Genomic DNA, 13,166 nt, shown 5'->3' with positions numbered 1-13,166 from the left:
CTTACCGGCGAATCGTTCACCGAGCATAGCGCTCACACAACGAGTAAGAAAATGAACCCACTAGCGTACAAATGGCTTTTCCCGGCACTTTACCATCACAGTCTTACAATCACTCACTGTACCGTGCAGTATAGAAATTTTCGCGTGCAACAAAGTTGAGGCTTATAAATTAGAGATTGCTTCGCAGAAAATTTGACTTTTTCATAAATATTTTGTTTGGGTTCGTAAAATTCATTTAATACCTATTTATTAAAATTCAACAAGGCGTCCAAAAAGGGGTGGGGATGGGCGGTTCTTTTATATTCTATCCAGTTACCCCATATCCCACTATTATGTGAATCTTTCAGTGCATTTAAACTATTCTTGTTATGCCAAGTTTCCATGCTACCACAAGTTACCTTTACCAAAAAAAACAGTCCAGATTCTAACTGAGCCAACCGCCAACCGTTAGCAACAGAACAAATGTTTCTTTATATAACTACAAACTGTTCGTTTTGATCAGTTTAGTTTAGATTGTAAAACGTGTTTGATGTGTTCTTCGACAAGTGAGCGCGCCGACTTGAACGATGTGGAAATCAGTTGTTTTGATTTTCAAAGTTAGTTTTTCTTTTATTTGGTTCAGCATCGGAAATTTTCTAATTCGATTCTGGCCTGGCATTACACGACCCGTAGTTGAAGTTCGCCAAGGAAAGGTGCGTGGGATTACGAGTACGCTACCTGGGGACGTAAAGTATCACTATTTTAAAGGGATTCCTTATGGGAAACCTCCCGTTGGGAAGCTTCGCTTCCAGTCTCCTGTTCCTCTGGAGAGGTTCAGCCAGCCGGTGCTCGATTGTAGCTACGACAGGCCGGACCTTATACAACCTGACGTTGTCATCAACAGGATAGTTTTTGGCTCCGAAGACGGACTCTACTTGAACGTTTTCACACCCGGATTGCCCAACGAAAATGATACCAAATATCCGGTGATGGTGTTCATTCATGGGGGTGGCTACCGCTATGGATCCCCAACTTCATTTTTGTACGAGCCCAAGTCCCTTGTGCGAAGGGGTGTTGTAGTGGTCAGCATGTCATACCGTCTTGGTCCGTTGGGATTTCTGAGTCTGCCCAGCGCGGGAATTAGTGGCAACATGGGACTCAAAGATCAACGCCTCGCCCTGCAATGGGTTCACGAAAACATAGGTCAGTTCAACGGGGATGCTGAAAATGTTACCCTTTTCGGGCAAAGTGCTGGCAGCTGGTCAACTTATCTGCACTACTTGTCGCCAAAATCACGGTAGGACTCTTCTCCGAGTAATGACGAAAATTTGCACGATTTAAGCAATGAATCATTACTATTTAGGAAATATTTCCAACGGGTAATTTGCTTAAGTGGCGATTCTTGCTCGGAAGCAGCATTCCAAGTTGATCCAGAGGGAAAAGCAAGGAAACTAGCACAACTACTGGGATATAGAGGAAACACTGACCAGGAAGTTTTGGGTAAGTTTTTGGAAGGTATCGAATCGATATGGTTCGAAAAAGTCGAATGAAATTTTGATGGTTTTATGTTAACATTGTGTGTGAACCAATGTGAACGGAATGAACGATGGTAGAGAAGACAAAAATAAGTGGTGCTCAGAAGTAACCATAGGCGTTAGACAGTTAAAAATTTAGTTCCGTTTCCATTTATTACCACCGCCTGATGTAGTAAATCACATGTAACGTTACGAAACATGCGTCGAACTGGATATGGTAATTACTGCATTGCATTAATAACTGGTAACATCATGTAATTAAGTGATGGAATGAAAACTAGAAAATGCTCCACTACAAGGTTTTTTTGTGTTGGTGACATCCATTAAAATGTTTTACTGATACAATACGGTATTTTAAAGATGATTGTAAGCTACATTTATGCTTTATTAATGACTTCACTCTTCACACTGATCTTATCTGATTATATGAATGTTCGATTATCCGATGAATCACACACATTATATATTATTAAAATGATTTTGGAATATGTACGACTTCCAATATTACGGTGGTGAAACTTAAAATAATAGTTAGGTTATTTAAAAGGCATTTAGACACAAAAATTCGTCTTATTTGTGGGTCGTTTAATACGAATGTGGTCACTTGAATGTATCTTAAATGGTCAGATAACACTATAGTGATCAAAATCTAGTACAACCAAATATTTTTTCTCAATATTCATCCATCACCCTGTTGACAAAAAAAAAAATATTGAATTTTCTATCTTGACAAATATAAAAAAATACATGGTTTTTGTTCATTTTAAGCAAAGACGGAAAAAATCTCAATAAACAATGTTTCATTTCATGTTATTCATTGGAATGTTTTAGCATAATATCAATTGAGATATGAATTACCCGTCATCAGGGGTGACATTGGGTCTGGGGTGAGATTGGGTCTTATAAAAATGCTGAAATTTGTCATATTTTCAGAAACACTCATGAAAGCATCGGCCAAGTCTCTGGTCAGACTCCAGTCCCGCGTGCAGAACCCGCTGGAAGATGGCGACCCTTTGCGAGTGTTTTTGTTCAAACCTGTTATCGAACATGAATCCGTCGAGGACAGTTTCATAACGCAAATGCCTGAACAAATTTTAAAGTGCTACGACTCCTTAGAAATGCCCATAATGTCGGGAAATGTGAGCAGTGAAGGATTGCTCGCCTTGCTACTGAACAGAAATAATTTGGATGATTACAACAAACACGTCGATTGGTTGGTACCTCGATTTATGGGATATTCTGCGAAATTGGACCGCAAAGCCGTTGGTGAGCAGATAAAGCGATTTTTTGTGGGCGATAGCAAGATCGGATGGAATACTGCAGATGAGACGAGTGATTTGATGACAGATTCAACGTTTGTTGGGTCTTCCAACTTGAGCGCTGAATGGATTGCGAAATATCAACCGAATGTGACGCATTACAAATATTTCTTCACCTTTGAAGGGCGTTTAAACCTTTTCAAAATTCTTTTCAATATGAGTGAGGTGCACGGCGTTGACCATGGTGATGATGTTTTCTATTTGTTTTCGTAAGTTTTGAACAAATTTTCACATATTACATCATATTAATATTGTTTTTTTTTTCAGCCCAAACTTTCTGCCAAAACTAGCAAAGGATAGTGTCGAAAACAAGATGCGTGAAATTTATATTACACTGTTGACCAACTTTGCCAAATTCAACGATCCAACCCCGGATGAGAGCAACCTTGGGTTCAAGTGGAATCCAGTAGCGCCAGTGCGTCGAGATTCGGATTCATTTGACTTTGACTGCTTAGAGGTTAACGTACCGTCTCGAATGGTCCGGAATCCTAACGAAGAAAGAAACGATTTTTGGAGGAATTTATTGAAGGTCAATACGGAGTTGTTATAAAAGTATAGGAAAACAAAATGTCGTTCCAGTTGAAAAAAATCCTACTAGTCCAAATTCGTTGTTGAAAATTTAGTAATGATCTAAAGTTTAATTTAGAATTTTATATTCGTTAATTTTCATCATTGTACCACAAATCGGCTATGATTGAACCTTAAACATACCAGTTTACTTACTTTGTCTAACTTATTTATTCCAATTTTGTATCATCTATATGCAAATAAATATCAGATGGCTTCTGTTCTTGTTAATTTTTAAAGTAACGTCAGAGAAAATGATTGAGAAATTTTTATCAGTTTCCAGGATTTAAGGATAAAAGTAAACAAAGACAATTGATAGCTTAAACATAAAGGAAATCTTTTATTGCTTTTAAAAATGTGTGCATTTACAATGACTTCATCACAGTTACTAAGTAAGGCATTCCACTTTAGACAGTTTGTACTAAACTTTTTTTGCAACTACACATGAGCCTTTCGCATGCGATACAGCATCAGACTGAGCACTGATTCGTTGATAAAATTTCCAATTTTGGAATAACAGCTTTCGGATAATCTACATTTGAACTTGAAATATCCCAAATCCTTACTGGACAGCTGTTTCAGCTTCGAGTCGTTGAGGTAACTTTTCCATTCGGACTCATCTTCTACCGTAGTTATCACCAATTGTTCATTGTGCTTGAGCTGTAGCAAATCTTCCAAAGCTTCTTTCTTTTTGTTACCATCTTCGTTTAGCTCATTGTAAACCCCAGTAACGGTTCCGTTGGCAAGTGTGGCTTCGTTTACTGTAATATCCGATACTTGAACGACATTGTAGAGCATCACCTTTTCGTCAAAAATAGCATTTTCGATGTACTCGTAGCCTTCAACATCCGTAAATTGCTTTTTAAAATCGTTCAGCTCTCCCAAACTATAGATTCGACGACAGATAATTTCTTTCTCCATATCTACGTTGAACTGGTAACCTGGAATCCCTGCGACTCGCCGAACAAAGTACATCAAACTATCGTAAGAGTTGAATGGCGTAAACTCTCCTAAACCTTCGACAACAGCTGATGCCATTTGCTTGAACAGTGATGATTCGAATTGAAGCAGAGGTATGAAAAGATATCGAATGCACATTTGACAAATCATCTCCACCACTGCCAGCTTTGGTAGACAGATATTGTATTCATCCTTTACGCCCAGTAACGAACCAATCACGGCCCAAAAATGAACCAGCCCTTCTCGATCCTCCTCACTGTCGTACTTAATCCCAAGCAAATGCGGACGAACCAACGCATATCCCATGAATCCAAACGTGGTCAAGGCGATCTCCGTTTGCGAAATTATCCCCGTTTTGCTCTTCTCCGATCGATTTGAAGCGTTCTTGTGCATTTTACGAACCCGATTCAGCGAAGCCCACGATCTGTGAAAAGGAAAAAACAATCAAGGTTACCCATTCATCCCGCAACTGTAGCGCTTATGCCTACTTGGATCCCGGTGAAAGATCAATCTCATACCACGACAGCATGTGCAGCGTGGTGGAAATGTAACGCTTCCGAGCCGTTTCAGGAGTACTAGATCGCCCGGTATTGTGCAAAATCGTCAATCCCTTTGGTTCGGCGAGCAGTGTGATGAGTCCGACAAAGTTTGACTGCATCATGCCGAAACGGTTATCGAAGAAGTATTTCTGGCCCCTACAAATAGTTCAAATAGTAAGTGATCTGATGAAAACAATCTAAAAGTCTCACCTTTTAAACTTTGCTTCATCGTACCACTGTGGAAGTTTGAGCTCAATATCTGCCCCGCTGCCACTGTCGCAAGGTATCCGGTTGCCTTCCGTTATCAGTTTTGTAAAGAGTATTTTTGCCGCTGAAAATATAATATGATTAGAAATTTAATTAGTACTAAGTAAACCATGTGACTTTCAAATTTGAATTTGAACTAAAATTGAATGCAACCTTGCATACAAGTTGTTCACATAAATGAACCTTTACAATTGCAAAACTTGCACACAAGTAGATAAGTGGGAAATCACGCTACATCGACCAGTTCAATTGCATGTGCAATGCACTTTAAGCGGAAGCAAACGTGAAGTTCAAGGTATAGAATTTATTCTTGATTACGTAGATGCAACGTGTGGGAACCGGTTTAAGGAACTAGCCAGCTAGTTATATGTAGGTCAACGGGAGAATGTTGCACAGGAAGATCAGCATGGTAGAGCTGTCCTCGAAAAAAAATAACAAAAATAGAATGAGAAACAAACGTTGTAACCAGATCAATCATTCTCTGGAAGGTTTTCCAATAATATATTTTCAAACTTGTAAAAGCCCCGCGAACCCATGTTACCCTAGACATCTTGGACATTAGCATTAGAACGAATGCACTTCCTCGTGTGTTATCGACTTTATAGCATGTCTGTGTTTATAGTGAGTGGTGGTTGACCCCCTGCAACACATGATGGAGAGCTAGAGAGTCTGATAACTTCCTTCTTCACAAACTGATGAATCAGCATGACAAATGATATAAATTCAAAATGATTAAGCACTTTTGTCACAAACAGCAAGAGAAAATAATAACTCGCCAGATATAATTTTTTTCTCCAAAAAGTGGAATTAAGGATATTTATCCGCGCTTTAAATTTATTTGTTCCTTTCCCTTATTTGCCTTCTTATGCTTTTTTTTTGATAAAATTCGGTAAAATATTAGATGAAATTGCTAATGCAGGTACAATTTAATCGAGTCAAGACAAATTTATAAAAATCTTTCGGGTTACCAGGTTGAACGAGACAATTAGCCAAGTGGTAACACTTCCGCCTGGTAAGCGGTAGATCACAACTGGTGTTTTTGAGAGCTCTAAAAGTGCCCCGATTATCACATTTTTCTGCGACATGACCCTGAATTGCTACATTCAAAAAACTGATTTTCGAAGGTTAGCTCAGATGCTTTCTCTAAATTTGGTCGTAGAAGGCGTAGATTACGAGATAAAATTTTGGTGTCTTTCACAATGATGCTTGAGACAAAGAAAAACATATCAAATAGTTCGCTTTACAGCATTGCCTTGGCGATGTCGATTGCGAGATTCCTACCCCAAACTAGGTGTCCGAAGGCTTGATTGTTGAGGCAATTGCAAAACCTCTTTTTACGCCTAAGCTTCTATCCATCCCGGGATTCGAACTGACGACCTTTGGATTGTGAGTTCAATTGCATACCAGCGACTCCACCGAGACGACTCCTACACCTGAATTGAGCTAACGACCTAAACTCTAAGTTAGACTGGGGCCAACATTTACTTCCCCGTCCGACGGAAGGCGTGATCAGACAAATCTCGATCTCGAAGGAGACAAAAATATTGTTAAAAGGTAGATTTTAACAATCATCCCAATAGTGAACCACCCTAATTTTCTAACAAACCAAAAGTTGTCCCGTCTCATTTACAACAAATCTTCTAAAGCTACCAATGCTCGCAATTTTTAAAATTTTTCGGAAAATTCTTTATTTTAACTTGCCGGGACTCGTGGTGTAGGGGTAAGCGTGGTTGCCTCTCACCCAATCGGCCTGGGTTCGATCTCAGAAGGTCCCGGTGGAATTTTTCGAGACGAGATTTGTCTGATCACGCCTTCCGTCGGACGTGGAAGTCGTCATCCATAAAGTATGTCACGCTAAAATAGACAAAAATTGCAGCAATGCAATTTCTAGGACTATCTCAACGTGTCTACACAAAAATGGCATGTCCTTTTTTTTGTTTCGGGATCCCGGAGCACAAATTTTGAAAATTTGAATTTAATTTTTTTTAAGGATCTGCAATTGCAATTAGATACTTTGTTTTATTTTGAATTCATTGCTTGAAATTTCCATTTTTTACCCTGTATTTTTTGTCACGAATTCACAATTAAAGCGCTTTCAAAAAGGTTTAACTAATCTGAAAAATAAAATAAAAATCATTTCAAAAATCAAAAGAGGAGAAAATCAACTCGCGAAAAAAAATTGAGACTAGAAAATTCCTAGTCGGAATTTTGACAGGTTGATTTTCATAAAGTATTCGCCTCCTTTTCTCTCCCACAGAAAACTGGTAGCTGTCAAACTAAGCCACACTGTTATAGTCACTCACAAAATGAACTTTGTGTTATTTGAGTTCATTTCCGACGTCACGATTTTCTCCTCTATTGTATGGTGCCAATCTAGAGCCCAGTCAAACGTTCAAAATTTTAGGGTTGTTTGCACCCCATAATGTGTTCCTTAAATACCTCATTATGGCGTGGTTTTGCTTAAAAGTTAAATAAAAGAAATATTTTTTGCAACTCTTTTTAGTTAGTTTTTTAGTTTTTTAGTTTCTACCCCGTTTGTTGGTCAAGGTCAAACTAAAAGGTGACGAACTGTCACTTTTTACACGGCGCTTATGAACACTATCAAAACAAACGTTTGGTAGTGTGTGTGAACTCTGTGTAAAAGGGGTGTCAAAATTAAAAGTGACCCCGTTCGTTTGACAACAGTTGGTGTCAAAACATCGGGGTTTGAGTGTATTCTTTGAATTCGTAAAAAATTACCACCATTAGTGAAAGTTATTTTCGACTTCAAAACGAGTCATAACTCGTAAATTCATTCTATTTCATTTTTATTAATAAGTTGTTTTGAAAAAAACATTATTGTAGTCATTAACCTAGGCTGAGACTTAGGAAACATTTTAACAGTTAACTAATTTAAAAAGAATAAGAGTATACGAAGGAGAACGAATTCAGTTCAACAATTTTAAAGATTTGGGTAAACAGATATTTCAATCAGCGCTCCAAATGACGGTATGCAAAATAATAACTTAATAGATAAAAAATTGGATAACACATGTTTTCAAAACTTTGATTACAATATTCAATAATCGTTTGAGAAAAACTAATTTTGTAGTGATAAGTGCAAGATAAGAAATAAAACATGAATTAAAAATATTCAATATTCGTTTCCTTTGAATTCTAAAAAGGCAATCATTCACACACTTCAGGCGGCATATTGCATTTTTTACACCACTAACAGGTTCGTCCCCCGCTGTGAGTTTCATCTTTTTCTCAGGAGATTTGCATCTAACGATTATATTGATGCACTTGCTGGATGTAATTAAATATTATTTTGAATAATAACTGCTCCCAACTCGATGAGACTGTATGAAATTTTAAATTCCTAAAGTGCATATTGATGAACACAGAACTGGTTAATACAAAAACTTCATATTGAAAACTATTACTAGATAAAAATGGCGTCGTAATATATAAACAATCTTAGTTGTTTCTTATAAAATCTTAGATTTCGAAGAATATTTTTTCGCTGATTTGACCAGAATAAATTATTGTTCAACAATTACAGCAGTTTAACATCACACGACACCTTCCTTTGTTTCACATTGTCTTTCGAAGAAACTTTTCCTTACTGCGCAGAATCTAGCTTCATTCATTGTAGTGAGGAATATTTTTAGAACCAAATACATAACATGTCAAATGCACTTTTACAATTTTCCTCAATAGTAGCCAAACTTTTCCTTTCCATTACCTTTCTCCACCTCGGTTAACTGAATCGGCTCCATAATTTCAGCTATTTTACTAGATATACTTTGTAATTGCTTTCGATTCGACGAATTCCACTATCAACTCATTAAATGTTACTATCAGCTCTTCGCAAAAAAAATAAAAATAAAACTGCGATGCTTTCAAAACAAAAACATGCACTAAATTTCACTTGTTCTGTATTTGGATGCTTTCTTATCACTGCAGCTCCAAGCGTAGTAAACGTTCCAGTAAGAATACAACAAAAAACAACTCCCCAATTACTCAAGAACCACTCCAAGCACATCCGATTCACAAGATGAGTAGAATCGTTCTGAGTGTGAGCGAACTGTGCTGTTGTGTACTCGGTGAAAAACAACAGCCGGCTTAATCATCACGATTAAGAACGGAAAAGTGCTAGAGCGTTTGAAAACACACTGGTTCATGTCGTGTCGTGCAGTTTGATGCATTCATCAGCTACGTTAGTAGGTACAGAGAAATTATGCAGTTCAAATTTACGTTGTCTATGGACGACTCCCCGCGATGAACGTTCTAAAGTGTGAATCGGTAAAACGGTTCCAATTAAACACTTATACCTGCAAACTGAAACGACATCGTAAAAACGAGCTTGTTTTGGCTGAATGAACACAGCACAGACTCGTTTTTCATCTGAAATAAGAGCTATGAACAAAATCGTCACGCGGAAACAATGCACGTACGGGATTGCATGTCGGTATCAACGAGCAATTTCATCTTATCATTGAAGCATTTAAGAGCTATTTACATTTTTAAACGCCTTGTTTGAAAAAAAAATCCAAGCTACACCTACTAAATTTTTCTCCGTTACATTTGTCAGTAGGCTGAAATCAACCAAACTTTTAGTTACTTTTACTGTGTGTGTTTAATGATCATATATCATATAACGATTTGTTCAATAGTTTGAAATTTCAATACTTCAATATACCAAAAAAGTAAACATCTGAAACTAGAAAAAGCTTCTTCGAAAGTGAGTGATAAAAAATTTCTTAATCGTTTTTGAACAAAAAAATTAACGAGCACATTTAGTTGCTTTGACCTAGTTAATTTTCTTGATGCAACTGGCAATCTTATTGTACACCCAACTTAGTGCGTCTAGTTTGCACCAGAGTGGAAAGCAATCTTATCAATTGGAACATCCTTGAGCCTTGTTGGTTGTTGCAAATCATTTTCCAGTCCAGTTGAGGGTGTAGCAAGTTTCAGTTAGTAAGTAAGTCACAATATCTTTATAAAAAAAGTTTCATGATTTAAGAGCATGGTAGTTAAAACAGCATCAGTTGGTTTTATTACGTGCTGAGCTGGTGATGAAACCTTCGACCTTCATTTTATGAGACAAACCCTTAATCCATAAAAAAAACGTGGAAGTAACTTTTTTTTCTCTTTACTATTACATAAAGTTGCTTACACAGTGTGTGAAGATCCAGCGTTCAAGGTTAAGCGAGTTTTATATCTAACTTTAATTGTAAAACCTTGTATGTACCTAATTCTATCCGAGGTTCAAGTGGAAAAGATAAAAGTTGGTCAACCGTCTTAGGAAGCAAAAAATCGACTCATCTACGTCATTGTCTTAGTCAGAATAGGGAGTTTAAAAATCTAAGCAAAAAGTAAACTCTTAAACGACATTGTGCAATCCTGTATTTTAAGAGAGATTGCTGTGATTTAAGCTAACGTTTGCTAATTCCAGTGCAGATTCCAGTCTGATGATGTTTAACCGTGGATATTTAATTATTGCAAGTCATTTTGTTTGCAAAGCATTTTGTTTGAATGAAATTTAATTTATTTATTTATCAAAGATCGATCTGAAATCAAATGTTGATGTAGATTCTAGACATTGTAGAGGTCTACATATAACGTCGGTTGTGCTTTGGGTCAAAGTGATTTTTTTACGGATTTTACAATTTTTCAGGTTCTTGTGAATGAAACTAAATTCTGTTAAAAGGGTTGTATAGGGGACATCTTAAGATGACTTCGCTGAAAAAATCTCGTTCCTAGAACAAATCCTGTTATTTTGACAGCTGTCCAAAGTGCCGCTCTAATCGGGTTCGTCCCATATGTTTTTTGAATTTTCTTGTTTTTTTTTTAAATTAAATTTGACTTTATTGAACTTTTTTTATAATAATTACATTTCATTTACATTTTTAGTGGTATGGCTAAATGCTCTTCATCTTTGTTATATTTTTCGTTTTATTATTAACTGTTCACATTCATTTATTTACTTCAAATTGTTTTACATTTTTGCATTGAATCGAATACATTTGGGTAAAAAAAGAAAAAAAATAACTTTAACAACTAATCCTAACTTAAAACTAAAATAAAAAATCCTTTGAATTATTCAAAATCAATAGAACGAGTAAACTACGAATTTCAAGACAAATCCTCCAAGCGTTCTTACTTGTTCCGCACGAGTTTTGCAACCACGCAGTGTTGTTGTCATCTCGATGAAAATGTTCAGAAGTTCTTGTGGTGAAAACAGGTCACTACTGCCTTCACCCGTTGATGTTGGTTGGTTTTCCCTCGGTTGCTGACTGAAGCCTGGAGGTTTTGTATTCTCTGCAACTCTTTGCCGCTGATTCAACGGCAATGGCTGCAGATTTGGAACCACTCGAGTAGATCCCGCTCCTGGTGACGCCAAAGCAGGATAATCCACGTCCGTGAATGCTGGTGGTGTTTTGCGGCGATTTGGTTGGTGCCTCGTCGTCGCTTGCTGCCGAATTTTTACAAACTCAGCTCGTTTTGGGCAGCTTCGATTCTTGGTAGAATGGTCGCCGCCGCAATTGAAGCATTTCGCTTCGATGTTCTCATTGATTGTTTCGCAAGCTTGAGTTTTGTGCTCATTTCCGCAGGTTGCACAACGACTCTTGGTGAAACAGTTCCTTCCACCATGTCCAAACCGCAAGCAGTTCGAACATTGCGTCACGTCACGGTGCACTGGACGATAACGTTCCCAAGTCACGATGATGTTGAAAATTGTCCGAACTGCTTTCAGCTCAGACGGCGTTGTCGATCCTTTCTCGAGATGAACCAGGTACAGTTGATCACGATACTTGATGTCCTTGTTGTGTCTCGTTATCTTGAAGACTTCGATCACGTTCAACTTAAGAGATTTGAGCTCTTCTTTCAGCACATTCACATCCATGTCGTACAGGCCTCGGAGGACCTGTTTCATGGGGCGTTTACCTGGATAGTCATGGCTGTAGTATTCGATTTTTGTGTTGTTCAAGAAATCCCGAACGTAGTTGTAATCCTTTCTGGTAGGTAGCAGAATTTTGATTCCATCAGCACACAACCAAATGGATGCTCGTAAAGCACCAGATTTGATAAATCCGGTCAGCCACTTTCGCACCGAATCCGATGACGATGTTTTCACAAAAATGAGTGGCAACTTTTCCCGTCGTTCAAATTCTTCCTTCTCGCTCACGTCCACAGGGAGGATAGCGAACTGGTTTTCAGACGAATTTTGAGCGTCCTTGCTCAAATTGCCTGGCTTTGTAGGTAGCGCATCGGCATTCTTTAGCTTCTTCAAATCTGCCGATCCTGCTGGTGAGGACCGCCTCTTTTTTTTGCCGTAAGGCATTTTTTGCACTGTTTAGCACTTTTTTGGTGTGTGAGGGACGCACGTCTGACTAACTTCTCTGCAGATCGCAGACTACGTTGTTCCGTCCCAGATGTAAAAACAGCAAGCCGAGAAAAACTCATGTCAAATTTGTCCCGCCCATAAGACTACGTGTTAGAATTTCACGAAAAAGTGGATTTTATTAGTTTTTCTGACTACATGATTTTGAACCGAACTGCATCATTACCTTAAAAATTACGAAATTACATATGGGACGGACTAGCTTCGAGCGGCAGTAAAGTTGAGGTACGTTTTTGGCCAAAAATGACCTCTCGAAAAATCATTTTGCTAATATTTTTGTTGGAATTGCTCGAAAACTACCCAAATGTTTGAAAATATCTACTTCAAACATAGTAGCATGTCAATACGATTCCCTCGAACAAAAAACACTGTTGGATGACTTGTTTTTACCATATCGTTGTATTTGAGCATCATTTTAGTTTCATTTGACCCAATGTCACCCCCCTCTAAGGGGTGAGATTGCGTCAATTTTCAAATTATTGGCATTTAAGGTAGTCCACCATATTTTGGGAAAATGTTAGTAAACTATCTAAGAACAAATCTACGTTGAATGATTTTCGATGCTATTTAAATTGTTTTTGTTATTAAGAAATTACGAGAGGTGTATCGA

At 37.7% G+C, this 13,166-nt stretch overlaps 2 protein-coding genes across 2 annotated transcripts; one reads left to right on the top strand and one right to left on the bottom strand.

Moving 5' to 3' along the window:
• The first annotated feature begins 489 nt into the window (after positions 1-489).
• On the top strand, positions 490-3,620 carry LOC6030801 (venom carboxylesterase-6). Its single transcript, XM_038260819.1, has 4 exons — positions 490-1,276; positions 1,343-1,479; positions 2,448-3,042; positions 3,101-3,620. The coding sequence occupies exons 1-4, from the start codon at positions 567-569 to the stop codon at positions 3,381-3,383; spliced, it is 1,725 nt and encodes a 574-aa protein (XP_038116747.1). The 5' UTR covers positions 490-566; the 3' UTR covers positions 3,384-3,620.
• A 207-nt stretch (positions 3,621-3,827) lies between these two features.
• LOC6030814 lies at positions 3,828-9,248 on the bottom strand. The gene is made up of 4 exons (XM_038260828.1): positions 8,894-9,248; positions 5,110-5,230; positions 4,849-5,055; positions 3,828-4,784 (listed from the first exon to the last, which is right to left on the bottom strand). Exons 1-4 carry the CDS (start codon positions 8,925-8,927, stop codon positions 3,839-3,841), a joined length of 1,308 nt encoding a protein of 435 aa, XP_038116756.1. The 5' UTR covers positions 8,928-9,248; the 3' UTR covers positions 3,828-3,838.
• Between the last annotated feature and the right edge of the window lie 3,918 nt (positions 9,249-13,166).

Source organism: Culex quinquefasciatus, chromosome 3 (assembly GCF_015732765.1).
Source record: "Culex quinquefasciatus strain JHB chromosome 3, VPISU_Cqui_1.0_pri_paternal, whole genome shotgun sequence".
Lineage (NCBI taxonomy): Eukaryota > Metazoa > Arthropoda > Insecta > Diptera > Culicidae > Culex > Culex quinquefasciatus.
The sequence above is the reverse complement of the archived record's forward strand: the minus strand, read 5'-3'. Positions and strand labels throughout refer to the sequence as shown.